At 38.1% G+C, this 27555-nt stretch overlaps 1 protein-coding gene across 13 annotated transcripts in view; it reads left to right on the top strand.

The window, feature by feature from the left end:
* FANCC (FA complementation group C) overlaps window positions 1–27555 on the top strand; it is a 302041-nt gene that overhangs the window by 96754 nt on the left and 177732 nt on the right. For 10 of the 13 annotated variants that reach the window (XM_073880710.1, XM_025851675.2, XM_025851664.2 and 7 more), the window contains 2 exons: window positions 22491–22708; window positions 24702–24786. In XM_073880710.1, coding sequence (XP_073736811.1) covers window positions 22496–22708; window positions 24702–24786 — 298 coding nt within the window. In that variant the 5' untranslated portion in view covers window positions 22491–22495. Of the gene's footprint in view, window positions 1–5670; window positions 5741–5975; window positions 6045–22490; window positions 22709–24701; window positions 24787–27555 lie in introns of those variants that run through there. The other 3 variants (XM_025851665.2, XM_073880711.1, XM_025851673.2) reach the window with 2 other exon arrangements.

Genomic DNA, 27555 nt, shown 5'->3' with positions numbered 1-27555 from the left:
TCTTTGTGGTTGTGAGTTGGTTTCCAGCAGCAACTAGAGCTCTTGTTTCCTTCTTTGTATCTGGTGGGGAGCCTTTCCCCAGTAGCTCTTGTATGAGAAGATAGAGTGTTTTAGCATGGGTGAGGGAGTATCATTTTGGACCAGGTAATTGTTGGTTGTTGGGGACTTTGTTGTGCTTATAGGATGTGTAGTGGCATATTTGGCTTCTCCCCACTGGATGCAAATAGCACTGTCTTCCCCACTCCTGACAACCAAAAATGTCTTCAAACAATGTCATAGGTCCCCTGTATGTCAAGATTGTCCCTGATTAAGAACCACCATTTTAACCCAGTCAGAGCCCATTTTTGTCTCACCAAAATCTACTGGCTAGAAAATTTCAAGTCTTGTTAGGAAGGAAGAAGGTCGAAAAATGGGTGCTGGAGAGGTAACTGCAAATATCTACTACACCTGAAATTCTAATAAGAACCCAAAATGGGTCAAACCTGGCAGACTTGCTAAATTTTTGCTAGATCCCTGTTAGTATATTCTAACATTATGGTCTTTTATGTTAGAAAACTAAAACCCAGTATTACACTTTTGTAGAAAAAATTCCATGGGGCTATGAATCCCAAGTTGTTTTCTTTTTCTGCTTTATTAATGTCAAAAAGTCAGTTGCCCTTTAGCTTAGAATTTTTGTCCCAGCATAACTTCATTCTTTTTCAACAAGTCTCTTCCCTGAGGTTTTCACATTGAGTGGGATTTACCCTTCCTGTGACACTGCCTCTCTTGCCCCTTGCCATGGGGCGTTAGCAAACACACAGTAGTACAAACTGCATTTAGCATTGCCATTTATGCACTAGAGAACTGTGATTGGAATTTTTCTAAGTGGTTGTTTTTTTTCCCTTCTGAAGTAATTGAAATAGAATACAGGCATATTTTGTTTTGAAGTTTCTATGATTTACAAATGAACGAATCTATACTTTTATAGGCATCAGATGACTGGTATTTTGGGGGGTATGTGTTATTTCTTTCTTGATTGTGCTCTGTAGAGGATCCTTTCTCTATTTTCATGCGAGTGCTCTGACTATAATGGAAACCCTGACTAGTACTGGATGAGAGGGTAGGCAACATGATTGGGAATAAACATAAGCTGCTGCTTTTTTATCACAACTAAGGCATAGTAGTGGTTACACATACAATGGCTCATAAATAAAGTGCCCCCAGCAGACCAATAAAAAATAACAAAGCTAAGTGATACACAAGCTAGAATTTACATGAATTGTTCAAGTGAGTCTGTGTTGGGGTTTTTGTCATTGGCAGTACGTTGGTGCTTCACACAAGCCATGAAGGGCTCTAGAAAGAACTCTGGTTTTTTTTCGTGGCTTTAGTTGTATTCTGTATGTATACAGCATAGGAGAAACAATCTACTCTATCCTAATTGTTACTTATCCCATAAATTATTTTTCCCAACATGCCATTTTCTGTTTTAGTAATAGATCATTTGACCTCAGCTTTGCTGGTATAGAACCTTTATGTTCATCTTAAATTCCTTCAGGGTGGGCTGGGGGACTATATTATAATCATCTTCCAATGAGTTAAAAAAGCACAATTCCCCACTCGAGCTTAAAATCAAAGACTTGAGTGAGTGACTTTATGGCTTCTCCCCCTTGAGTTTTCTCACCCCTTTGGAAAACAGGTAGGGGAAGAGATCTACAAGTAACAGTATTCACTAAGATAACTGAACTGCATTGGAGGGAAGAGGACATGGTACTAGCAAGATTTGGTTTGCTATGGTTATTAAAGCAAAAGTGGGAGCAAGGAGAAGGCCTGCTGCTTCTTTTTCAGATCTTGGCAAGGACCTAGTTTTAAAAGAGAAAGAGACAGCCAGTTAGGTTGAAATGATTTGAAGTCCATCCCTCCATAATCATACTTTTTGAAGCCAAGGTTAACAGTTGGGTGGAGGTAGGTATACATAGCCCTTTTTTGACAAATGGACTAACTTCTCCCTTGGAACTATTTCAGCAGGTGGTGCTCTTGTCCACAATATAGCATAGTTTTTAGAGAGGTTCTAAGACCACAGTGGGTAGTAGTAGAGCCTGTGTCCCTGTTGATCCTGTGGGTCACTGCCAGGTGCATCAGTTGGATAGCAACATATGGGTGTTTTTGGTGAGAGGGTTTTGTTTTGTTTTTTTCTGGAAATGATGTAAATTCAGGTCTTTACCTTCTCTAAAGCTACCTGAGCTCTGCTTTCCAGGGAAACGTAACTGAGAGGTTTACTAACCTTTTAAAAAATTTCATGGCTTAGGGCGCCTGGGCGGCTTAGTCAGTTAAACATCCGACTCTTGGTTTTGTTTCAGGGCCTTATCTCATGAGTCGTAAGATCGAGCCTAGCTTCGAGTCCCCGCTCAGTGGGAGTCTGCTTGGATATTCTCTCCCTTTGCCCTTTCCCCCACTTGTGCTTGCTCTCTCTCTCTCAAATAAATAAAATTTTTTAAAAAAAATTTGTGACTCTAGTTTTTATCTAAACAGTTGTGATGTGTGTTGTGTGTTACCAGTTTTCTATGACCATTCTTTTTTTTTTTTTTTAGATTTTATTTATTTACTTTTGAGAGAGAGAGAGGACAAGCAGGGAGAAGGGGCAAAGGGAGAGGGAGAAGCAGACTCCCAGCTGAGCAGGGAGCCTGATGGTGGGGCTCGATCCTAGGATCCTGAGACCATGACCTGAGCCAAAGGCAGAACGCTCAAGCAACTGAGCCACGCAGGCACCCCTATTGACCATTCTTTTTTATTGTAAATCATTGGTGAACCTCCAAATCAAGTTCCTTTCCAGATAACTCAGGCTATCATTCTGGTTTCTTTGTTTTCCTTTCCTTTAGCTTCGGAGAAGATGGAGTAGAATAAAATAAATATGTGGGAGAGAAACTTGTAAATGATTAAGGACTATAGATGAAAAACATTGAGTTCATGCAGTAGCCAGTAATAACTACAGCTGACAGTGAACCCAGTTGGCATCAGCCCTTTGCCTCACTTCTTTTGCTGTATATTGAGTTCTTTGGTTCAGAGTTGGTTGCGATGTCATGATGGTAAACAAGGCATCCAATAAAGTCCATGTTTGGTGCTGCTGGCAGACGTGTAGTAGGCAAGGAAGAGAAATTTAAATCCAGACTGAGTATCCATTCCAAGCAGGACAAATTTCTTTTTGCCAGAAGTTGCCAAAAACGTTTACGGGTCTGTTTTCTCTGGAAGTTTCTTGGGATTGTCTCTACAGTCAAAGACAGTTGGTTCACTTTGTATTCACCAACTGCTAAGGAAGAGGCAGATGCTTGCCGGACTCTGCATCAGCTGGGTGTGCTGATCTGAGCTGCTGATTCCTGTTGTCTCCCAACGCTACCAGGTATCAGTGAGCTTAGCTGGTCTTGGCTACAGCACTGGCAGCCCCCCTCTTTAGAGTTGTGACCCAGAGATCCAGCGGATGTTCAGGGCACTCTCTTGTGGCTTTTGAAATTTTCTTTTTATAATTAATACTTTATTTTGCATAGATTTGTTTATTGACTTAGTTATCTGCTTGTTTTTTTAAAATTATCTTTCTTAGTATTCAGAATGTGCTTTTTTTTTTTTTTCCACCGGGCTTGAACTCATGACCCTGAGCTCAAGACCTGAGTTGAGATCAAGAGTTGGATGCTTGACTGACTGAGCCACCCGGGTGCCCCCAGAATATACTTTTAATCTCAGAACTCAAGTATTTCTTGAACATTCTTAGCTCAGCCTCTCTTCCATTTTCTTTACTTTCTTTTGCTGTGATACCTCCTAGATGTTTGTGAAGCTATCACTCAGGTTTCTTAAATGCTTTCCTTTTTTTGGGGGGGGGGGCTACATTCTGAGTGAATTCCTTATTAATATTATCTTCAGATTTACCAGTTCTTTGTTCAGTTCTGTCCAGTCTGAAGTATCTTGTGTGGTGAGTTTTAAACTTTAATGACTGTATTCTTCATCCACATAATTTCTAATTGATTCTTTTTTAACCATCTCTTGTTTTAATTCTGCCTTTTTGTTTTATAATTTTTAATTCTTTTTCAATTAGCTTTTTAAAAGCATCTTAAATATGCTGATTTTGTTGGACTGTTTTATAGTATTAATTTCATCTGAAGTGAATTAGTGCTCTGATGACTGATTCTGTTAGTTGCCTTTATTGGCATTAGATTTCTTTATGTACTTTAGAACTTTGATTGAATGACATGTTTTAAATGAGGTCTATTTTGTATTGTTTTCATTCGTTTACTCATTTTCCACCCCTTTTCCTCTTTGCTCATTCTTTGTAGCTATTTTACAGTTGTCTTGGGTGGCTTCCACGGAGCCCCAGTCTAGAACCACAGTGGTAGTTTATACTTGGGCAATCACAGGCGGTCTTATTGAGTTACTGAACGCTGGCTGGCCCCTGTCGTCATTCCTCCCTATGTCACTGCTCTGAATGAAACAAGGAGCTGCCAGCCTTCTTTCAGAAATGGGGGGCCTTCTTCAGTTATCATGTTGACTGTGCTGTCACACAGCAATGCTAGGTCTGACTCTGTCTTTTGTGGATTATGTTTAGCCTCAAAACTTTGTAGGACTCATACTTCTAGTTTCGGTTCCTGGATCCTGAGCTTAGGAGGCTCAAGGCTTTAATTTTGAGGGCTTCCCTCTTTGAGTTTCTGCCCCATACCTATTTCACAGAAATGTTTCTATTATTTTTGAGCTTTCCTACATGTTTTTGGTTTTCTCTTCTTATGTTTCCCCTCTCATTGCTGCATGTTTGGAGTAGAGAGGTTCCATCAAAGTGAATTTACTGTGCCATCTTAACTGGAAGTCATGTGGGCTGGGGTTTAAAGGAAATAAAGTGAGATATTTGGTTTTACATAGTACTAAATGCTAACCACAAAAATGCTTTTTTGTGTGAGTTCAGTGACCCATAGCATACAGTTATTTAAACTCCTCCTTCAGAGGCTTGTAGCCCCCAAGAAGAGTGGGATTAAGCAGGTGGGCTTTATTAGGATTTCATGGTTCTCTACAAGAGTTTCACCTTTTATTTTTCATTTTGATGGTAATTTAAAAATTCAGTTGTTTCCAAACACCTAAATGCCCACAATTTTAGCTAAATAGTGTCTTAAGATGTCAGTGCCTGCAGTTGTGTCTGTATTGGCACCAAGTAGCACTACTTTTAGATACTGCAAATGAACAGAGGTGAAAATGTAAATCATATATTTGAGCTGAGTGAGAGATTGCTGTTTCACAGTAGTTTAAAAAGAGGAAAGGGTAAATTTAGCCATCCCCACATATGGTAGCAAATGACAGAAGCTGCTGGTAGTTTTTGGTAGCCAGTACCAAATTTACATGACCAGTCCAAGTGAGATTTAGTAACCTGTCCTTGATCGCATTGAATTCATTTTGTTGATTGAAATTTTATTCAGTTTGTAGATTTGTTGGTATTTGTGCATGTAAAAATTTTGTAGATGAATAAGAGTTATAAGCATAATGGTTTTACTGGTTTTATACTTGTTAGTATTTAACAGGTTAAACATGGTTTTAGATGGCTCTGAGAGCCCTCAGCAGTTTTTTCTTCAAGTTTGAGAGACATGGATCAAAAGTAGCTTAACTCTTCCTGTGCAGTGTAGTAGCATCCTGTGTTTGGTTATGTTTTTGCCTTGCTCACTCCTGCTCATACTTCATGCTTTTACTCAGCGTAGGCATCCTTTGTCTCTGGAAGTGTCTGACACCCCCGTGCTGGGTGAGGTGCCCCTTCTTAGTGCTCCCTGCAGCACCTTCTGTTTGCTTTTCCCCAGCCCTTCCCACAAGGGATTGTGTTGTTTCTGTTTATAGATCCTGATTTTCTCATTAACCACAGGTTGCTTGAGAGCAAGGAACACACTGCCATCTTTTTACTTAGAGTGTTTTTGAGAGTTTCTGTCATAAAGTATAGGCTCCCAATAAATGTGTGGGATTTTTTGTTTCTGTTCATTTAGTAATAAATTGTGAGTGGAACCAAGGGTGGAAAGAGGCAGAAATAACTTGGAGGCAAATTGGTGACAAAGGTAAGATTTCTAATATTTTAATATCTAATGTGCTCCTCAGCCCATTTTTCAAACTTTTGGTCTCATCAAAAGTCATGGTCTTAATCTAAGATGAGAGAATTAAGGACAAGAATGCAAGGAAAGTAACCACTATTTCTAACAGAATGTATGTGGGAAGACTGGTATTTTTTTGAGCCCCAGTGGTTGCTCTTTGGTGCTCTGACAGAGAACAAGGTCAGGGGTCTCTGTCTTAGTGGCTCCAAAAGCAAGCACTATCACAAAGGGATGCTTCTCCTTGGAAGCTCGGTCCAGAGAGCAGTGCTTTTCTCCACATACCTGGGGACATGGGCCGGAGAATGGAGCTCCATAAATCCTTAGAGTTATCTGCTAGATTAAATTTCCTTAATTCTTTGCAAAGTCATCTGAAGAGTGTGTTCACTCTGCACCTGGATTGCAGTTGCTTCCTCTGATTCCTTAGACCTAGATTTTGTTTACGATTGAGGTTTGTTTGAAATTATCTGTAGATTTCATGTCTGTGTTTTTGATTAGACTATCTCCAAGGAGAAACGCTGCTGACTCAATAGGGAAAAAGCCAGCTCCTCCTAGTGGAACTTTCCTTAAAACCTCATTGTTTTTTTTTGGCGGGGGGGGGGATATAATTTCTTTCTTAAGCACTTTATGTGGAAACAAGAATATTTTGTGACTTTTTAAAAAAGTCACAAACACAGGGACAAATTGACCAGTCTTACTTAAAATAACAAGGCAAAGAAACATTACTTTTTAGTAAATTAAAAATACTGGTATCAGGCTTTCAGTAAGGCAAAGGAGGTGGGTTGTCAACCTTAAGCATAGTTGGACATAAATTTCTTAATTTTATTTTTGATTATATTCCTAGAGGTTTTAAATTCTCTCTCTCTCTCTTCCTCTTTTTAAATAGGCTCCACACCCAATGTGGCTTGAACTCACAACCCTGAGATTAAGAGTCACACGCTCGGGCACCTGGGTGGCTCATTTGTTAAGCGTCTGCCTTCAGCTCAGGTCATGATCCCAGGGTCCTGGGATTGAGTTCCGCATCGGGCTCCCTGCTTGGCAGGAAGCCTGCTTCTCCCTCTCCCACTCCCCCTGCTTGTGTTCCTGCTCTTGCTATCTCTCTGTCAAATAAATAAATAAAATCTTAAAAAAAAAAAAAAAAAACAGTCACACGCTCTACTGACTGAGCCAGCCAGGCACCCTTAAATATTTTCTGATAAGGCCATTGTGCCCCTAGTTGATGACATTAATTGGAGGCTAGGTATTTAATTTGTCTTTTTCTTCTCATAAAGTATGTTTTGTAGCATTCTGTCCTTAAATCTCTGTTTGGTGCTTATTTCATGGGAGAAGTGACTTCAGTTGACTCATGCTCAAGGGAAATGAAAAAAAAAAAACAGTGCTTTTTATCAGGTTGCCATTTTGGTCATGGGTCATATTTGGCATATATAGACTTAGCTCTCCTACCTCTGGCCTAGAGATGGGATAGACCAAAGGAAAACAATTTCTAACTTTCTTGCCCCCTGACAAGTATGATACACAGCCATTTTGAGACTGTGAGGTTTTTAATGAACTTTGAAATGTTGACAGTCTGGGAGTTTCATGTCTATCAACACAAAATCAGTTCAAATTTTGTCTGTCTTAGTCTCTCCTCTACAGCAGCCTTAGTGGATTTGTTTATTTATGTATCACACCTTTGTTCAACAAATATTTATTGAGTTTCTGTGTGCCAGCTACTGTGCACAGCAGTGGTGTCAGAATGTGCTTAGCAAACTAGGTCCTGAGGACATGTGCCAGTTATATGTGTTTGACTGCAGGTAACAGAAAAGCCAATAAAAAGTGGCTTAATCCCAAAGGAAAATTCAAAGTAGGGTGGCTACTTAACTGCCTCAACTATGCTAGTGAGAGGACCCAGGTTCATCTTTCTGCTCTGCTCTTTGTAGGTTTTTGGCCAGTCCTCTCAGGCGTATTTACTGCTGGATCCCAAAGCAGCTGCTGCTATTCTAAGCATCATATGAAGACTACAATATCTAATATAAAAAAATGTGAATTTATTTTAGATTGAAAAAGACTCTATCAGAAACCTTCCAGCCAAAGCTTGGTTGTCATTGTCCCAAGCAGCATAACATTGGCCATTCCTACAATTTGTAGGAGAGCAAATGGAAATACCTTGACTGGTCTATACCAGCCATTCTCAAAACATGGCTCAAGAACCCTTGGGTATCCCTGATTCCCTTTCACAAGGATCATAAGGGCAAAACTATTTTCATAATAATGCTAAGACATTATTTACATCATCCACTCTCATTTTCTCCCTAATCTATAGTGGAGTCAAAGATTACATGATGTATGACGGTATCATTGCTCTGGCAGCTAATGGAATGTGTGTGTATATATTTTTGGATCTTACATTTTTTTCCAGTTTAATTTCTAATGTAAATATAAATATAACCCCATTTTATTATAAATATATATATAAATATTATATTACATAAATATAAATATGTAAATATAACCACATAAACAAAAGCTCTCGATATCTTCAGTAATGTTTAAGAATATAAAGGGGTCCTGAAAATGTTTCTGATTTCCTGGTCTCCATTAATCAAGATGTTCACCCATGGCATTGGAGCACATCCCAGCTTCCCCAAGACTCATGGTTGTGAGATTCCTGGATGAACTGATTCTGTTAACAAAGAAGCAGCAGAAGGGTTAGGGATGTCAAGTAGACAGTTCTGAGGAGGAGTTCTGTTCTGAAGAGGGGGCCTTGGACAGGAGGACATGGCAGGGACATAGCGTATACTCCAGGCTCTGTCTCTGCTTTGACCAGAGCCATGCTCAAGTCTGTCTTTTTTTGTTTTTAAATGTAGTACAAGTATACATAAACATACAACTTACCATTTTAACTATTTTTTAAATGTACAATTCATCAGCATTGATTATATTTACAGTGTTGTACAACCTTCACCACCATCCATCTCCAGAACTTTTTCATCTTCCCAAACTGAAACACTGTACCCTTTAAATAATAATTCTCCACCCAGTCCCTGACAACCACTATTCTATTTTCTGCTTCTGTGAGTGTGACTACTCTGGGTATCTCCTATAAGGGCAATGATATAATACTTGTCCTTTTGTGTCTGGCTTATTTCTCTTAGCATAATGTTGTCAAGGCTCGTCCATGTATTGTATCAGAATTTCCTTTTAAGACTGATAATATTCCATTGTATGTAAATACCCATTTTGTGTATTTACTCATCTCTTGATGGACATTTGTGTTATTGCCACCCTTTGACTGTTGTAAATAATGCCGTTATGAACATGGGTGTACAAATATCCATTTGCTTTCCTGCTTTGAATTCTTTTGGTATATATGTAGAAGTGGAATTGCTGGGTCATATGATAATTCAATATTTAATTTTTTAGGACCCATCATACTGTTTTCACAGCAGCTACGCTATTTAGTATTTCCACCAGCAATGCTGGGTTCCAATTTTTCTGTATCTTCACCAACACTTGCCGTTTTTTGTGTTTTTAAATAATAGTCACCCTCATGGGTGTAAAGCAGTATGTCATTGTGGTTTTGATTTCCATAATGATTAGTGATGTTGAGCATCTTTTCATGTGTTTTTTGGCCATTTATATATCTTTGAGAGAGATCTATTCAAGTCCTTTGTCCATTTTTTAAAAACTGGGGTTTTCTTTCTTTCTTTCTTCCTCTCTCTTTCTTCTTTCTTTCTTTCTTTCATTGAGTTGTGGGAGTTCTTCATATATTCTGGATATTAATCCCTTATTTGACACATGATTTGCACAGGTCTGTCCCTTTTATGTGTTGAACTTTTATACAAGGTTTCATTTTACTAAACAATTTTTTAAAGAGCTTTAAAGTTCTATATCATTGTTGTCATCGTTGTCACTTTTGTGACTTCATCCTAGATGTTTACCCACTGTACTGGTTTAGAAGATACAGATGGTAGGACCTTGGTAATTACTTAGGTGCTCACAATTAAATTATAATAACTACTTTTGAATTTCTCACACTATTCAAAATGTAGCCCTGGCTACTCTTATTTGCATACTTGGCCTTTATAGATTACCAACTCTTTGCCATGAAAGAAAACAATGATGATTAAAATGAAATGATTTTTAGAATATTTTTCCTTTATATATGTGGCAATTGTAGCCTTTGACAGGACTTTAAAGGCACCAGATTCCTGATCATATCAGCTGAGTAAGGATTCTTTTTAGATTTTTTCAGAAAATCTAAAAACAGTTGAGTTCTAAGTTGTCTCTAGATGGGACAGCCCTTTTGAGATAGCGAATTGCCTTTCAACAGCAATACTAATGGAGGATCAGAAAATTGTAGGTTAAATTATAGAAGGGATTTTCCATCCTGAAACTTTATAGATTAAGAGAGGATAATAATGTCATATAATGTTAAATGAGAGACTGGAATTGCTGGCTCATGCCATTCCTGGTCACTCCCAGTGCTGTGGTAGACAGAACATCCTGCGTGCTCCTGCCTGGGCCTGCAGGATTTACTCTTTGAAGTCAGGGCTGCTTAAATACTCAGGTGTCAACATGGAACTTTGGGAACCCACCTTGCTTTCTGAAAGATAATTTGAGAACCATTGGTCTGGGGGCTGTCCCTTGCCAGGTTCTTAACACTTGGTATCTAAATTAAGGGAAATGCTTTTGTTTGTTTTTTTAATAAATTAGGATACTTTGCCCCAGCCTGTCACCTACTTGTTTCTTTCCTCTTCATAATCTTTCTTCAGACACTGCTCAAGTGTTGTGATGCTTTTCTTTCCTTCATTACTTCTCATGAGTTGTGCTTGGTAAACACCGTATTCTCTGTGAAGCATATTTCCATTAAGTTTTTGAATATATCCTTTTCCCAGAGAACAGAAATCACCAGAATGGGGAACCTTTTAGCGCTGAAGCATTACCTCTTCTTAACCTGCTGTATTTTGAATCCAGGCCATGTTATCTTGGCGACTCACATTGTGAACCCTCATGAATAGTGGTGTATCTTTGTGCCATGGTGATTTGAGTTAATAAAATAGTACTTTGCAAGTAGCAGAGTAACTTTCAAGCAGTTTATAAATGAGAAAAGAGGGGGAGACAGTGATCCAAAGCAGATACCATTTTTTTAAAAGATTGTTTGTTTATTTGAGAGAGAGAGAACAGAGTGAGCAGGAACACAAGTCGGGGGGCGGGGGCAGAGGGAGAGAGAAAAGCAGGCTTCTGGCTGAACAGGGAGCCCGAGGTGGGGCTCGATCCCAGGACCCTGGGATCATGACCTGACCTGAAGTCAGACATTAACCAACTGAGCCAGCCAGTCGCCTCCAAAGCTGACACCATTTTGAACCATCCCTGTTTCAGTATCTGATGTTTGCTAGCTCTGACGGCTGGATTCCCTTGCTACTTTATCCCTCTTCCTTCTGCCTCCTTCTTCTGTACGATCTCCTCTAATAGCAAGAGAGGGACATGAACAAGTACATGGGGATCCTTTACTAGACAGTCTTTTGCATTTGGGTGTCTAGCTCTCTCTGCTCACAGGACATTTCTTTTGTCTCTTCTATATGGCAATTTCTGAAGGTCGTTTTATTTTCTCCTGGAAATATATAGTGAGGGGACTAAGAACTTTTGTTGTTTTTAGTCTGTATATGTGGAGAAGGTGAAATCATGGTTTTGATTCTTTAGGACTGGGTAAATGTGCCAAAAGAGAAATAACTCAAGAAATGGAAAATGAGGATTTCATTCCAACTTTCTGTGCCATTTGCTTTTGCCACATAAGCATATACAGTTTGTGTACAAAATACTTGTTAAAATCCTGAGTTCTAAGGAAGCAGTGTCATTGGCATCCACCTTTCTTTTATGCTCTTGAAAGATGCTAAACATTATTTCTCTGGTTGCTCCAATGAAATGAATATGGGCATAGACATCCATGTGAGGGCATGCACACTAAGCAGACTCATGAGAAAGTCAAAAATTTACATTTGAATTTAATATTCTTGATTTACATCAGGAATTTAATATTGATCAAAAGATGTAAAGTCAGATCTCAGTTGTCTAGTAAGTGTGCAGATTAACTGGGATACAAAAATTAATGCATTTGTGAAAAAAGTTGAAATCACCATGAATCTGAAGAATCCTCTCTTTTATGAGGCATGCGTTCTGTTTTAGCTGCATGGACACAGCCTCATTTTGTCTGCTTGAACATGGACCTCTCACTGGTTACCCTCCCCTGAGAGATGAATTGGATGTCTCTTCCACCTTAGGACAATAGCCCTCTCAGGACAGAGCAGTAGCCACACAGCTATGGGGAAGTGAGGGTGGGTAGAGAAGGCTGTGGATTTTTCTCCTGAGAGCCCAGACTAGGAAAAATGGAGCCATTATTTGAGGATGGGAAGGAGAAGGAGAAAACAAGCACTAGGATTGTATCTCTGGCCAATTCTCATAGTTGTAATATTTTCAGAGAACTCAGCTAAAAAATAGAAAATACTTACTCTTTCAATACTTTAAAATTTTTATTGTATTCATCAGATACTTTAATGATTAGCATTTATAAGCTATAACATTTTTTCTTTTTTTCCTTGGGAATAATATCTGTATGGTAAATGTATATTTAGAAGTTAAAGTTTTTTTTTTTTTGTAATGGAGAGTAACACATATAGAAAAGCACATAAACATGACTCACGGTTTTATAAATTTTAAAATGTTAATACACATGTTACTGGCATCCAGGCCAAGAAATAGAATATTGCCAGCATATTGATTGCCATTTACACATACCTTCCCCATAGTACTTCTTTTCTTCCTCTGAAGGTAATAGGATTCCTGACTTTTCAGGGTAACCACTGCAATTTAGTTTTACCTGATTTTGAACTTTGTATAAATGAATCATATCTTATATATTCTTATGGGTTGGTTTCTTTTTCTCAACATTATGACTGAAAATTCATCTCTATGCCTGTAGGCATTTTCACTGCTGTATAGTATTCCTTTGTATGAATATATCACATTTAATTTATCCATTCTGCTTTTTTTTTTTAGCATTTGGGTTCTTTTCAGTTTGGTCTGTTATGAACAGTGCTGCTATGAACATTCTGCTGGTGTACATAAACAATAAGCTTGGAGTATTCTTTGAGAGAGAGTTTTTAATTTGTGGGCTTTTGCATGATTATGATGATTTACTGAGAGGGATGTGTGAAAATTCCCAGTATGATTGGGATTGATTTATTTCTTTTTGTAGGTATGTCAATTTCCATGTTATATTTTGAGCTTTATAGTTTGTTTTACATTTCTGTATTACTGGAGCATACAAATTTAGAATTGTTTAATCTTCCTGGTGAATTGAACACTTTGTCATTACTAAGTGACCCTCTTTACCTCTGGTAATGCTTTTTGTCCCAAAGTGTATTTGAGTTGGTACAGTTTATTGGATTCCTTTGGTTAGGTTTGTATGGTTTTTCTTTTCCTATTCTTTCAGCTTCTCTGAATTACTTTATCTTTATGTTTTAGATGTATCTTTTGTAACAACATACAGTTTTTTTAAATTAAAAACTGATAACGTTATCTACAATAGCCAAATTATGGAAACAGCCCAAGTGTCCATTAATTGATGAATGGATAAAGAAGATGTGTACACACACACACACACACAGGAATATTACTTAGCCATGAAAAAGAATGAAATTTAGCCATTTGCGTCAGCATGGATGGAGCTAGAGAGTATTATGCTAAGTGAAATCAGTCAGTCAAAGAAAGACATACCATATGATTTCACTTGTATGTGGAATTTAAGAAACAAAACAAATGAGCACAAAGGGGAAAAAAAGAGAGAGAAAGAGGGCAAACCAAGAAACAGACTCTTAACTACAGAGAACAAACTGATAGTTACCAGAGAGGGGGGATGGGTGAAATAGGTGATGGGGATTAAGGACTGCACTTGTGATGGGCACCAGGTGATGTATGGATATGTTGAATCACTATACTGTACACCTGAAACTATTATTACACTGTTTGTTAAGTAACTGGAATTTAAATAAAAACTTAATAAATAATAAATAAAAAACTAAAAAACCTGATAATCTTTGGGTTTTACTTAGAAATTTAAGCCATTTATATATCATATAATTACTGATATATTTGAGTTTAAATCTACCATCTCACTCTGTGCTTTTTAAAAATCTTGTCCATGCTTTGTTCCCTTTTTCTCTTCATTTTTCCACTTTTGGGGTTGTTTTTTGAATTGTAAATTTTTCTCTTCTGGTAACTTGGCAATTATATACTACCTGTTGATATTCTATTAGTGGATATCCTAGAAATCATAGTATGTATTCTTGAATTATTAAAGCCTAATGTTAACACTTTTATCTTCATTCTCCTGGAAAATGTAGACTTTAGAACTCTTTGACTCTATTTTTCTTATACTATTGTTTTTATATATCTTAATTTCTGTATATATTTAAAACCCCAATGATATTATTCTTATTTTATATCATAAATGTTAATTTTTTCCATGTATCTACCATTTTTGTCATTTTTCATTTCTTCTTGTGCCTCCAGAATTCTGTCTGGGCTCATTTTTTGTCTGAGAGCAGGCTTACTGGTGGCAGATTCTCTCATGTGTCAGATATTTATTTCACTTTATCTTAAATATTTTAGGTGGTTATAATATTTTGGGTTGGCCCTTTTTTCCCTTTTATTGTATTGAAGGTATGTTTTCTAGCCATCTTGCTGTATTTTTTTTGTATCTTATCCATTCTTCTGTATATTCCATTATTTTTATTTTCCATGTTGAATTCTGGGTAGTTTCTTCTGCTATATCTTCCAAGTTCACTAATTCTGTTTTCAGCTGGGTCTGATCAGCTATTAAACCCATCTGTTGAATTTGTAATTTCAGCTAGTTTTTTTTTTCAGTTTTAGAATTTCTACCATATTCTTTGTTTTGTTTTTTTGTTCTTGTCTGTTGTTTTGGAGTTTTTCTTCATGTGTTCTTTTCTTCCTGTGTGCTTGATTGTCTTCATTATGTAATTTTTGTTGTATTTGAAAAATTATTTTTAGAAATAGTTAGAAACTTACAATGATGTTATTTTCCTTCAGAGATGATTTTTGTTTGTATCTTCCAGGCACCTGGCAGCAGACTTAGAGACCGGGGACCACCTTAATTTAGTTTTAGTTTCGTAGTTAGGCGTGGTATATGCAGGCTGGTTCACTTCTGTTTCACCCATCCTCCCAGGGTGTACCCTTATAGGCTTCAACCCTAAGTGTGGGATGGTTTACCAGGCCCTCACTTTGGTAGGGCGGACCTCCTACTATTATTCCCTGGCAAGGTTATCAAAAGAGGATTTTTTTTTTAAGATTTATTTATTAATTTTGGAGGGGGGGAGGGGCAGACAGAGGGGGGAGAGAGAGAATCCCAAGCAGACTCCCCGCTGAGCATGGAGCCCAATGTGGGACTCAGTCACTTGACTCTTAGATCGTGACTTGAGCCAAAATCAAGAGTCACATGCTCAACTGGCTGAGCCACTCAGGCGCCCCAAAAGAGCTTTTTTAACCTTTGCCTTTAAGTGCATCTTCAGGATCAGAAATGCATCCCTAGGCCTGTGTAACCCATGTGCCAAGATCTTTCTCTATAATTTAACACTGTCTTTCTGATTCCTTGATGATTTTTAAATTATGTTTTTGTATTCCATGCTCAGTAGGTAGGTTGGTCTCAACTGTGTAGTCTAGTTACCTGAAGTAGGACTGAAATTGGATGCAATTTTAATTAAGTATGTTTACACTAAATATATTATGTACCATACTTTTGTTTACCTCACCTCTCCTGGTTAATCAAGAGAATTTATGATGGACTTCTACTTCCAGCTATTTACAGTGCCTAGAAGAGCCAGATAAAACATCTTTTGGAGCCATTGAAGTCAGTACTCAAGGGGTTAAGCCCCTGGTGTGAAAGGAAATGCAGAGTACTGAACAGATTCTTCAGCAGCTTTTCACCCTCAGGGCATTGCCATTTCTTGAGAAGCTGGGAGAGACTGAGAACCTGCAAGAGAGGGTCAGAGAAGTTAGCAACTCTTTTGGCAATTTCACAGGGTTAGAGAGACATACATTGGATTTACATAGGAAAAGATTGTTATTCTTACTACCTAAAACTATACAGCTTTGATATGTCAAGAAACATCATAAAAATACAGGAGAATGGATGAAATAGGAAAATCACTTTTTTTCAACCCTTAATGGATCTAAAATGATCATCAATTCAGAAGACCATTCAGGAAAGGGTTGCTGGTGAACTTTATAATGGATGGCTTAGGTTGACAGTACCTGAAACAACTGATCAGTTTCAACATTATTGGTACATGAGACAACCAGTATATGCCTTCTGGTTTGATTCAAAGCACACACCACTACAAATGGAAAAAGGTTGAACCTGAATCTAAAAAAATCTCTGAATCGTGCTCTCAGTTTGTAGGCAGTATAGGGGATAGTAAAACATGCTAACACCACAGAAATGCAATCAGCCAAATGCGCATTTGAAAGATTCTACTAGTCGATACAATAGGTTCTATTAGCTGCTTCTATTGGTTGTTTTTTTCAGGGTATAAATGTTATGAAAAAGTTAAAAAAATCAAGGGGTAATTATTACAGACTAAGGGACACTTATTTTTATATTATTTTGTTACAGAGTAAAGGAGAAATATCATTGTTGACCATACGCAATGTATAGTGGATCCTAATATAAACAACCCAACCTAAAGGGAAATTTTAAAGAAATTTGAACTTAGATGGGCTATTAGATGATTATTGCTGGATTTATTGGGTGTGAAAGCGTAGTTAAGTTTCTTTTTTCTTTTTGAGTCCTTAGAAAAGAGATACAAATCAGAGTATTTTGGGTAAAGTGGTATGATGTCTGTGATTTGCTTGAACTAGTTAATGGGTGCATAGAGGTTCATTTGGCTGTCTTGTCTGCTTTTTGGTGTCTTTAAAGATACTCATTAAACTGGGGGAAAAAAAAGAAACATAAACAAAAGTTCACTTGTACCACATAGCCTGTGCCTTAAGTGACATCATCATAAGCTCTTCTGTCTGTTAGGTAAAAGTCTGTTTATGAATGGTGTCAGATAGAGACATAAACTTTATTTTATTTGCATAGCATTCTTTCCTAGCTGTTAGCCTCATCTTTTAGACCTATGTAACTCTCTCACTCTTAAGGAGGCACACCTTGGTCCTTAGTCTTAGTAAGAATATATGGAATGGAAGAAGGGCAGTTCTTCAGTGCAAAAGTGGGGTGCATTCATGTTAAAAGAACAGGAAAAGGGTGGTAGATGGGCAAAAACCACAGATATCTACAACTTTGCACTTGCTGGTTACTCAGGACATTCTGACTTGCTGCTGTCTACACAAAGAATTTTTAAAACACTTCCAACTAACATAATTTAGCTTTCCCTTCAAAATAGGAGATAATCTGAAGTAATGCCTGGTTAATGCTCTGGCTTCAGGTCCAGAATTTCTGGATAATGTCAGTTCCTCTTCCCATTTCTGTGATAGTTGGTAAATTATAGACTTTAGAAAATTTATCTACTAGTAATATATTCTATATAGGCAGTAGTAGGAGAGGGAAAAATGAAAAGGAAGGGAATTAAAAAAAAATTATATGACACAGCAGGGAAGACATACACAGCATCCAAAAACCTCACTCATGCATTTTGCTCAAGTAGGCATAATTTGCACATGATGATAGAGTACTGCTGGGCACACCCGGCTTTGTGGCTTGGACGATCAGTCTAGTCACTGAGGCCTGCTATAGGCTCTGCCCAGAATCCAGATCTTCCACACACACTTTAAACACCATTGGATCTGCTAGGTCATATGTGCCAAGTGGCAGAGTGATTTAGCATGAATCAGCTGTGCAGTGATTCTTGCCCTACCCATATTTTTCATTGCCAAAAAATAGGTAGAAGCAGATAAATGGTCTAAAACCCATGCAAGTTTATGTTCATGAGTCCCAGAGATGTCAGCCAAATATTTTGAAAAGGTGCAAAAAGGTAGACAGTAAAACCCAAGTTTGTTTTCTGCACTTATCATCCAGCTATCCAGGTCTCCACATTGGAGGCAACCACTGGTAGTAGTTTGTTGTTTATCCTTATTTTAAAGGGCATATTCTGTCTTATATGGACCATTGGATCACAAGAAACTTCCTGAAGTGGCAGGCCCTGTATGTTCATGGGATTTATATCCCACCATCTGGAATACATGCAAAGCACCTGTGTCTTCTTAGTCTCTAGGTTCTGTCAGCCTGATAACTTCAATATGGTAGACTAGTGTAATACACAGTGTTCTGAGTTGATAGGAGGTGAAAATGAACTGCTTTAAGGGAGGTGAAAGTGAACTGCTTTCTCATGTCCTCAGGTTATCCCAATGGAGAAATGCATTTATTACCAGCTTCATAACTGCAATCTAGGTACCTGGGGGGGGTGGGTGCTAGTTTTCTCCAGTTAAACATCTGAAAGTACAGCTTGAGTTGGAGTCACGATTTGATAGTGTTTATGATAGCCCAATATTGTTGACTAAAACCAACTGGCCTCCTGGTTGGAGAGGTGGGGTTTTTTTTTTTTTTTTTTTTTTTTTTGCAGATCACCAGACATCATTTTTTGATAATCCAGTCTTTCACTTGGCCATTCCTACTAGAAGAGTATAATGAGATAGGGTCCCTGATCATAGGCAATACCTCATTGACCTGTATTGCGTTCTTGTTCCATGGACTTCTGCTTTCCGATACCCTAATACAAACAGAAGTTTCCCTGCCATTTTCTATGATTTGGCCCAGTAACCAGTTCTAAATTCCTCTTTTTTCTTCAAAGGTTTGTTGCCTGCAGCCCACTGTCTGGTTTGTATTAGATGTTATATCAGTATATATGAAACTATCAGTTTGTAGTTGCTTTTTTTTTTTTCTGAAACCACAGAAATCAACAGTGGTTAATTTAAGGGGGGAAAAAAGGATTTTGCAGAAAGCCCCTGGGTAGTGGGCAGAATTAAAGAGAGAGCTGAGGGGTGCCTGGCTGGCTCAGTGGGTGGAACGTGCAACTCCTGATCTCACCTCAGGGTTGTGAGTTCAAGCCCCACAATGGGTATAGAGATTACTTAAAAATAAAATCTTTTTTTTTTAAAGATTTTATTCATCCACTTGACAGAGAAACACAGCGAGAGAGAGAGAGAGAGAGAGAGAGAGAGAGAGCACAAGCAGGGGGAGCGGTAGGCAGAGGGAGAAGCAGGCTCTCTGCTGAGCAAGCAGCCCAATGTGGGACTCAATCCCAGGACCCTGGGATCACGACCTGAGCCGATGGTAGATGCTTAACTGAGTCAACTTAACTTGACTGAGCCACCCAGCCACCCCCAAAATAAAATCTTTTAGAAAAAATAGCGAACTGGAAAGCTGTACCTTGTTAAGGACATGAGGTAGGGTGGCCTAAGGGAACAAGACTGAGAAAGTCTTTGGAATGACTTAGTTCCATCCTTATATCAGTCTATTCAAGATTCAGATTCCCAGCACAGGGTCTGGTTTGCCTAACCTGAGTCATCATCTCACCTCTTGGCTGATGCCGCAAGGTGCCTTGATTAATAGGCTCACCAAGACTTGTGGAATGGAGGAGAGGTTCTTTCCTCAAGGGACGGTGAGGTGTTGTAACCATAAGAAGGGAGGAGGAATGCTCAACAAGCACAGTCAACAGATGCCCATTCCAGGGTGTTCGGATTAGGTCATCATTTCTCAGTAGAGATGTCATCGGCCTTTGGGATAAGACCATTTTTCTTCGTGTGACTGCCCCGGTGCATTGCAGTATATTCAACATCCCTGGCTCCTGGGCACTAAATACCAGCAGCACTCCCACTGCTAAGCATCACAATCAGGTCTCCTTGTTTCCCAGCCATTACCATCTCCCCCTAGACTGGCTGTGAACAGCCCCTCAGAACCATGGCTACATGATCCCTAACGCTATTTCCATTTAAAACAATCAGATGTATTCCTATTGCTAAACAAAAGGTTGTTTGTAATTTGGCTATAATAAAATAATGTTTTCTGTCTCTTCTACCAAAAAAGTCTTCAGTTTAGTGTCTCCGAATATCTAAACAGGCCTCATCTAGAACCGTATGAGCTATGTATGAAATTCATTAATTTGTTTCTTCAGTTTATTTCTTTGTTTAGGGCGCAGACTTTAGAGCTAGACTCTCTCAATCAGATCCCACAACCTGTAGATCTGCTATTTACTAGCAGTTACTTCCTTTGGGCTTTTACATAATCTTACTTTGGGCAATTACATAATCTCTCTGTGCATCTGTAAAATGAAGATAATGATAATACCCATTTCATAGGGTTGCTTAGAGGATTAAATTAGCTAGTGTGCATAAATCATTTAAAATATTTTCAAGAGCATAGTAAGTGTATGTAGGTATAAGCTATTACTGTATTTCTAAATGGGATATTAATTAAATTTCACATAGATACACCTTAAAATTTTTTTTCTGGGGAAGTTATCTTTTAAAAATTAAATTGCTGTATCTGGAAAAGCATTTTGTTATGGCGTTTAGTTCAGAACTATACTTTGAAAAATATCAGTGAATTATTCATTCCTTTATCCAATATTTATTGTTTGCCAAGCATTTGTTAAATTCTAGGAGACAGGGAATTATATACCAGTGGAAGAAGCAGTAACTAAGTGAGCAAATAATTACTGATGGGATAGGAGCTTTGGAGGAATGAGCAGAAAGCAGTGAAGCAGGGAAGGCTTCCATGTGTTGATAGTGAACATATGAGAGGCCTGGACCGGACAGGTGCACAGCATAGGAAATGAGAGCAGGTGCCAGAGGTAAGTTTTTACAGGACTTCAGAGACTCCAGGAGGAGGAGCTAGGATCTTTTCTACAGGGAGTCTGTAGAAGCTTTTGAAGTTGGGGGGAGGTTTTAAGCCAGAGTGTGGTGGGTGTGATTCTCATTTGGGAAAGTTGTTTTGTGGACTGTAGAGGAAGAATTGGAGAGGGTTGGGTGGGACCAGATAGAAGACTCTAGGGAAGAAATGGATGGGGATGGGATGGAATGCAGCAGTGGAGTTGGAAAGAAGTGGATAAGTTGAATGAAATCATGCATTTTTATTTTGGAAGTAGAATTGACAGGTGTTGGTGATGGCTTGGATGAGGAGGACAATGAGAGAAAGGGAGAAGGAATAAATTTTTGGCTATTAGGTGCCATTTGACAAGATGCATATATTTTTTCTATGATTAAACCTTTTTTTCCCTCATGGTCCTTCTTAAGACCAAGTTTTTAGGACCATTTAAAAATTTCCACCTTCCTGGTCTAGAGTTTTTTGTACTGCAACCAAATTGTATGATCTCCTTAAATATTTTTATTTTCTTCTTTAGTAATGAAACCCCTATGTTGATATTTTTGGCACCTAATTGGGACCATTTTATCTGTTAATTACTGCTGCTGAAAGTTTAAACTCACTCACCATTTGCAGAGCTGTCTTTTGAAATCAGATAGCTGAGTATCATCCCTGCCTCAAGAAAGTCGGAGACCTTGTAAAAGCCTGCATGGTTAAGAAGTAGCTCTTCCTCCTCTGCATGGTGTGCTTCTATGGGTGACGATGGCGAGGAGCTGGGGTAGTGGTGGGGGCACCTGGGGTTTATTTAGCCAGCTCTGCCTGAGGCCCATGCTCACTGCGCCTCTCCACGGTTATTTCTAACATGTACTTCATGTGTGGTAAGTCAAATTTATGGGCTATGTTTTGTCCGTTAGGACTAGTACACCTCCTCAATAATTACAGTTTTTCATATTTTACTAAAATATGATTTCTTCTTGTGAATAAACTGAGATCAAGCATGTATACTAGTCTTTAATTAAATCAGTTGCTCAAATCGATGCATGTGGAATGAATGATTTTACTTTTTCCGAAAAGTGAAGAGAAACTGGGAAGAAATTTCAGTAGACAGTAGTGCATAGAGATTTTAACACCTAAATGAGAAGCCAGAAATGCATGAAAACTTCAAAAACATTTTTTAGACACAGACTATTATTAAACACCCATGGATGTTTTTGATTTCGCATTACATTAAAATACCCAAATGAACTTCAGAACATTTAAAAATAGCGCAGTCTTAAAAAGAAGATATAAAGTATTATCAGCTTTGTGCTTTTTGTGCATAATTAGCATGTGTCTGTGAAGGTATAATGACTTCTAGTGGAATATTACTCATGATAAAAAGTTCAGATGGTGAATATTGGAGCTATAGCTGGGTGACACATTTTAAAATAATTCAAAGATGACTTCATAGAAGGCATTCTGTTTTAGTCCCTTATACTCCCCCTTTCACTCATCAGTGGAATATGAAGTCACCAATAAAAATCCTTTTAAAAATGTTTCATTTTCCCCCTTTTTTCTAGATTTGATGTGTGCTCACTGTTTCCTTCAGTGCTTGGCGGGCCCTTTTTCCAAGATGGCTCAAGATTCAGTAGGCTTTTCTTCTGATTATCAGTTTTGGATGCAGAAGCTTTCTGTGTGGGACCAGGCCTCCACTTTGGAAACCCAGCAAGATACCTGCCTTCACCTGCCTCGATTTCAGGAGTTCCTGAGACAGGTGTATGAAGTCTTGAAAGAGATGGTAAGTGGTGGACCAAAATAATGAATCTCTACTACATTTAACCAAGCCTGAACGTTATCTAGGGTCAGGGATTTGTGGTATTGACCTGATGTCTTGATGGATTAGAAAGACAAATTACCCATAGGTAATACAGACGGGGCAGTTTCCTCACCTTTGATTTCTTATGAATTCAGTGTTCTCGAATAGTTACATTGTCATATGAGACTTCCTGACCAATAAAGTTGTTTAAAAAAAAAAACAAGACTTTGGGGCACTTGGGTGGTTCGGCTCAGGTTATGATCCGAGGGTCCTGGGATCAGGCTCCCTGCTCAGTGGGAGGCCTGCTTCTCCCTCTCCCACTCCCCCTGCTTGTGTTCCCTCTCTCGTTGTGTCTCTCTCTGTCAAATAAATAAATAAAATCTTAAAAAAAAAACAAAAAAATAAGACTTTGATACTTGTTAGTAATAATTGAGATTCTTTTAAAGGCCTTTTCATCTCTTAAATATTGAAGAGTTTTCCAAAGTGCTTACCCATTTTCTTTCTTTCTTTCTTTCTTTCTTTCTTTCTTTCTTTCTTTCTTTCTTTCTTTCTTTCAGGGAGAAAAGTTAGGGGGAGGGGCAAAGGGAGAGTAGGAGAGAGAATCTTAAGCAGGCTCCATGCCCAGGGTGGAGTCCAACACTGGGCTTGACCTCACGACCCTGAGATCATGACCTGCACCAAAATCAGGAGTAGGACGCTTAACCGCCTGAGCCACCTAGGCACCCCAGTGCCTACCCTTTCTTTAATGCTGTCCTAAAGCAGGTTCTACCAAGAAATGATAAATAAGATCTCTTCTTTTGAATATTTTAAGTGTCTTTTCTGGTGAATATTAAGATTTTGAGTGTCTTCACTATTGTTGTATAATGTGTCTAAAATTTGATATTTTTTTCATTTTGACATTTCTCATTTTTATTGCAATGGATATTTTTATGAGTTAACATGCTTTCATATTATGAAAATATTCTTTGTTTTATAATTACTTTCTAATTCAAAATGAAAAGTGAAATTTTCATTTAATATAGGTGTTTTTGTGTTACATTCTTCTTCCCTTAATCAAAGAAGCAAGTCAGAAATTTAAAGAATTATTTATGTTGACAATATGAGTTCATGTGTTTTTAGCAACTAGAAGGAAAGACACAGTCTGTATGAGCAACTGATGCTACCTTTTAAAATTGTTTTTCTGTAATAGGACTTCTGCAACTTGGCTTTAATTGGTCCCAGAAGGTCTAGGACTGGCCTTGTTGCTAAGACTAATATGAAGAATTTATTGCTGCAGCAACTTATATTTCAGCTTATATACATACTACCTCATTTAGGTCTTATTTTTGAACTTTCTTGAAAGGTAAAGAAGTGGGAAGAGGGCCAGTTGTACAATAGCATGTAGATTGTTTAATCTTAAGCTGTTTTCTATTTGGTTGATCTTTTTTTTTTTTTTGTCTCAGGTTGTTGTAGAGTAAGTATGATGTCATTTAGCATATAGTAACTGAAACATTAATAAACAGAGATATGTATCTTTATGCTTTGGCTGCTTTTGTTTCTTTTTACAAGTTCCAGAGTTCTTGTCCTCCCAAACCTTCTTTGAAATAGCCCTAGTAAAGTTGAATTAGGAACCCCTCTTATGGTAGAGTAAAAAAACCAGGATGAAGATATAGGATTATATAGTTATTAATTACCCACAATATTTTATTCACTGTTATACATTCTTTGTTATTTTTAAACAAATTGGCCTTTCCTAAGTGTGAGTAAAATAAAGATAATTTTGTAACAAGATTGATTTTATGTAAATGTGCTGTACATCTTAGTTTTGGTGGTGTGGTTTAAGGATGAAGTTAGGTGGTTGCTTGTTAAATTTTATTTGAAATTTCTACTTTTCTGAAATACTAAATATTCAGATTCCTTCAGCCTGTAGTGTCAGTTCAACTTTCTAAGTTGTGTGGTATACTTTTATTGACCAAAACATAATTTTCTTTTACAGGATTCAAATACGATCATTGAAAGATTCCCCACAATTGGTCAACTGTTGGCAAAAACTTGCTGGAATCCTTTTATTTTAGCATTTGGTAAGAATCCAAAACCTGTCTTCTCAAGATACAAACTTCTAATGATAATTTTAATCTTTGCATTGTTTAACAAAATACAGAGCTTCAGATTATAAATTTTGTCCCATTGTTTACAAAACAACTATTAAGATTTATTCATTGTTCCATTAGAAAGATAGCATCCTTTTCTTGTCCATATATGTTCATATAGATAATCTCACCTACGCGTACATACACACACCTATACACACGCAGATCTATAAGAAAACAGAACTTGTATTATAGAGTAGACTCTTCCAGATGATTATCATAACCTCATTTTTAATTAAGCGTGAAATGGTTATAATAATGAAATAATTTCTTGTTTCACAATTTCATGTTAACTCACATGTTAACTCACATTTTCTGTGCGTAAAATCATTCTTCAGTGTCTGAATTCTCCCATGGCCCTGACATTATTTAAGGGTGACATTGTGGTTTTACCCAAGGTGAAGAGGAATTTGGGGACACTTTGGGGGTAGATATTCCTTTCTTGACCTCCTGCCTACCTGTCTAACCTCATTTCCTGTGTAATTCTCCACGGGCACACCACACGCATGATAGCCAGGTCGAGTTACAGTGACTTGAACGTACATGATGTCAGGACCTGTGACATGTGATTCCTTTGCCTGGAGCTCTGTTTTCATCTCTTGTCCTCTTAAACTTTCTTTGAAATAGTTTTGCTGGGGCTGAGTTAGGAACTTCTCTTAGTGTCTCCATAGCTGATCGCATCTCCTTTAATTATAGCACTTACTGCACCCTTTTGTAATTGTTAGTTTACCTGTCTGATGTCCTGGAGGACTGAATGCCTCTCAAGAGCAGGAACTGTGGTTTTAGTTCTTTTTGTTATCCTAGGGCCAAGTGTAGGGGAAGCAGACACATTGGAAGGTGTACCGTTGAGGTTTATTGCCTTGACTTGGCTGTATTTTTAGCTAGTGTAATATTTACTTGATGATAGTTTTGCAGGATAGGTAATTATGGATTAGAGCAAGGAAATCACTTTCCCCATAATGTAAAACTGATAAAAGCCAGGATCCCACCCCTCTAAAGCCTGCATTGTTGTCATGATCTGTCCTGTGTATCACACCGTTGTGGTTGAAGTGGTCCAGTTCTGGCTTTAACACCAGCCAGCCTCACGTGAATGTATATATTTACTGGACAGATATTTACTAAGCTTTTTTTTTTTTTTTTTTAATATGTGAGGCCTTGGAAAACATGGCTACAATTTCTCTCACTGGAAGCATCCAGTCACAGAGAAAAGAGACCTCAGCAGATCAGCCTGACTCAGAAATGGTTTGTGTTTATGGAGCTCTGAACAGGGAGCTGAGAGAGAAAGAGTTTTTCAGGGGAGGTCGAGCTGGGGCAGACTCTTAGGGAACAGTAGATGATTCAGTACTTTCTGAGACAAGTCACCAGACTTGCGTGGTTTCAGATCCCTTATTTGTAAAAGGGCTGGACTGATTTATCCTTAGGGCCTTAAACTTGTATCTGTCTGTGATCTTTCCTTAGCACCTATCCCCATTACACTGGCCCCCTATGACAACCAGAAACAAATTCTTCATCTCTTTTTGTTTCAGTGCCTCTGTTATGTTTCGAACTGCCTGTTAAATTTCAGCTTCCTCTTTGAGGTGTGCCTTGGGTTCTGAGCTTAGTGGAGACTGACAGGCAACAGAACTCCGTGATGAATCAAGTCTTGCCTGCGTTGCTACTGTTGTTTTGCTAGTTGGGTACTTTTGTCCAGGAAAGGGTCTTTTCTTATGGTTTTATAATAGCAAAATAACTTTTTAAATATAGGAAAGGTGACGGTTTCCATCAAAGAAAGAAGTTAAGTCTCTCATAATGTTAAGTGAGAATTGGATCAGAAATAAGGATAATAAAGAAGGAGGAAAGATTCAGAAAGGAAAAGGCACCATGAAGAGGAGAGAAAAAACAGATAATGGAAAGGGAGGGAACATCTTTTATTCAGGGGTGTTCTCTACATAAACTTATCGCTTTCACCTTCTTGGAATTCTGACTGGTTGTTTTGAGCTATGCTCTCATGATTAAGCATAACAGCTGTAACCCCACTATTTGCTATTTATTGCTATATAAAAATTTGCCCCCAAACTTGGCAGCTTAAAATAATAAATATTTATTGTCTTAAAAAATGCTGCTTTCACACTTTTAAATTATAGATGAAGGAATTTTAAAAGAATTTTTTTTTAAAGATTTTATTTGAGAGAGAGAATGAGAGACAGCATGAGAGAGAGGAGGGTCAGAGGGAGAAGCAGACTCCCTGCTGAGCAGGGAGCCCGATGCGGGGCTCGATCCCAGGACTCCAGAATCATGACCTGAGCGGAAGGCAGTCGCTTAACCAACTGAGCCACCCAGGCGATCCGAATTTTAAAGAATTAATTTAGCTTTCATTTGGAATTTTAGTTCAGGATACCAAAAAAAATATTAGGTGGCAAATATATGCTGGTATATTCTTTTCCCTTCCACTCATTTTTAGAATCCAAATTTTCACGAAGATCTGCTGGCAGTGACTGCTTGCATGATGAACCCCAGGTGTTTTCCCATCTCACTTAACTGCCCTGCAGGATGTCCACTCTGAATCTAGGGGTCTCAGGGAGGAGCCTGACAGAAGCCTTCTCCCCTGCAGTAAGTGTTGGTGGCACTCATGAATAACAAGTGATGGCTTGCATCTGTAAATCCCTAAAGCAAAATAAGTTCATTAACAGTACATTTCAGTGCATTTCAGTACATTGACTC

Source organism: Callorhinus ursinus, unplaced genomic scaffold (genome assembly GCF_003265705.2).
Source record: "Callorhinus ursinus isolate GAN/ISIS: 27379988/994484 unplaced genomic scaffold, GSC_fseal_2.0 scaffold39, whole genome shotgun sequence".
Taxonomy (NCBI): Eukaryota; Metazoa; Chordata; class Mammalia; order Carnivora; family Otariidae; genus Callorhinus; species Callorhinus ursinus.
Note: the sequence above shows the minus strand (reverse complement) of the source record. Positions and strands in the feature narration are given on the sequence as shown.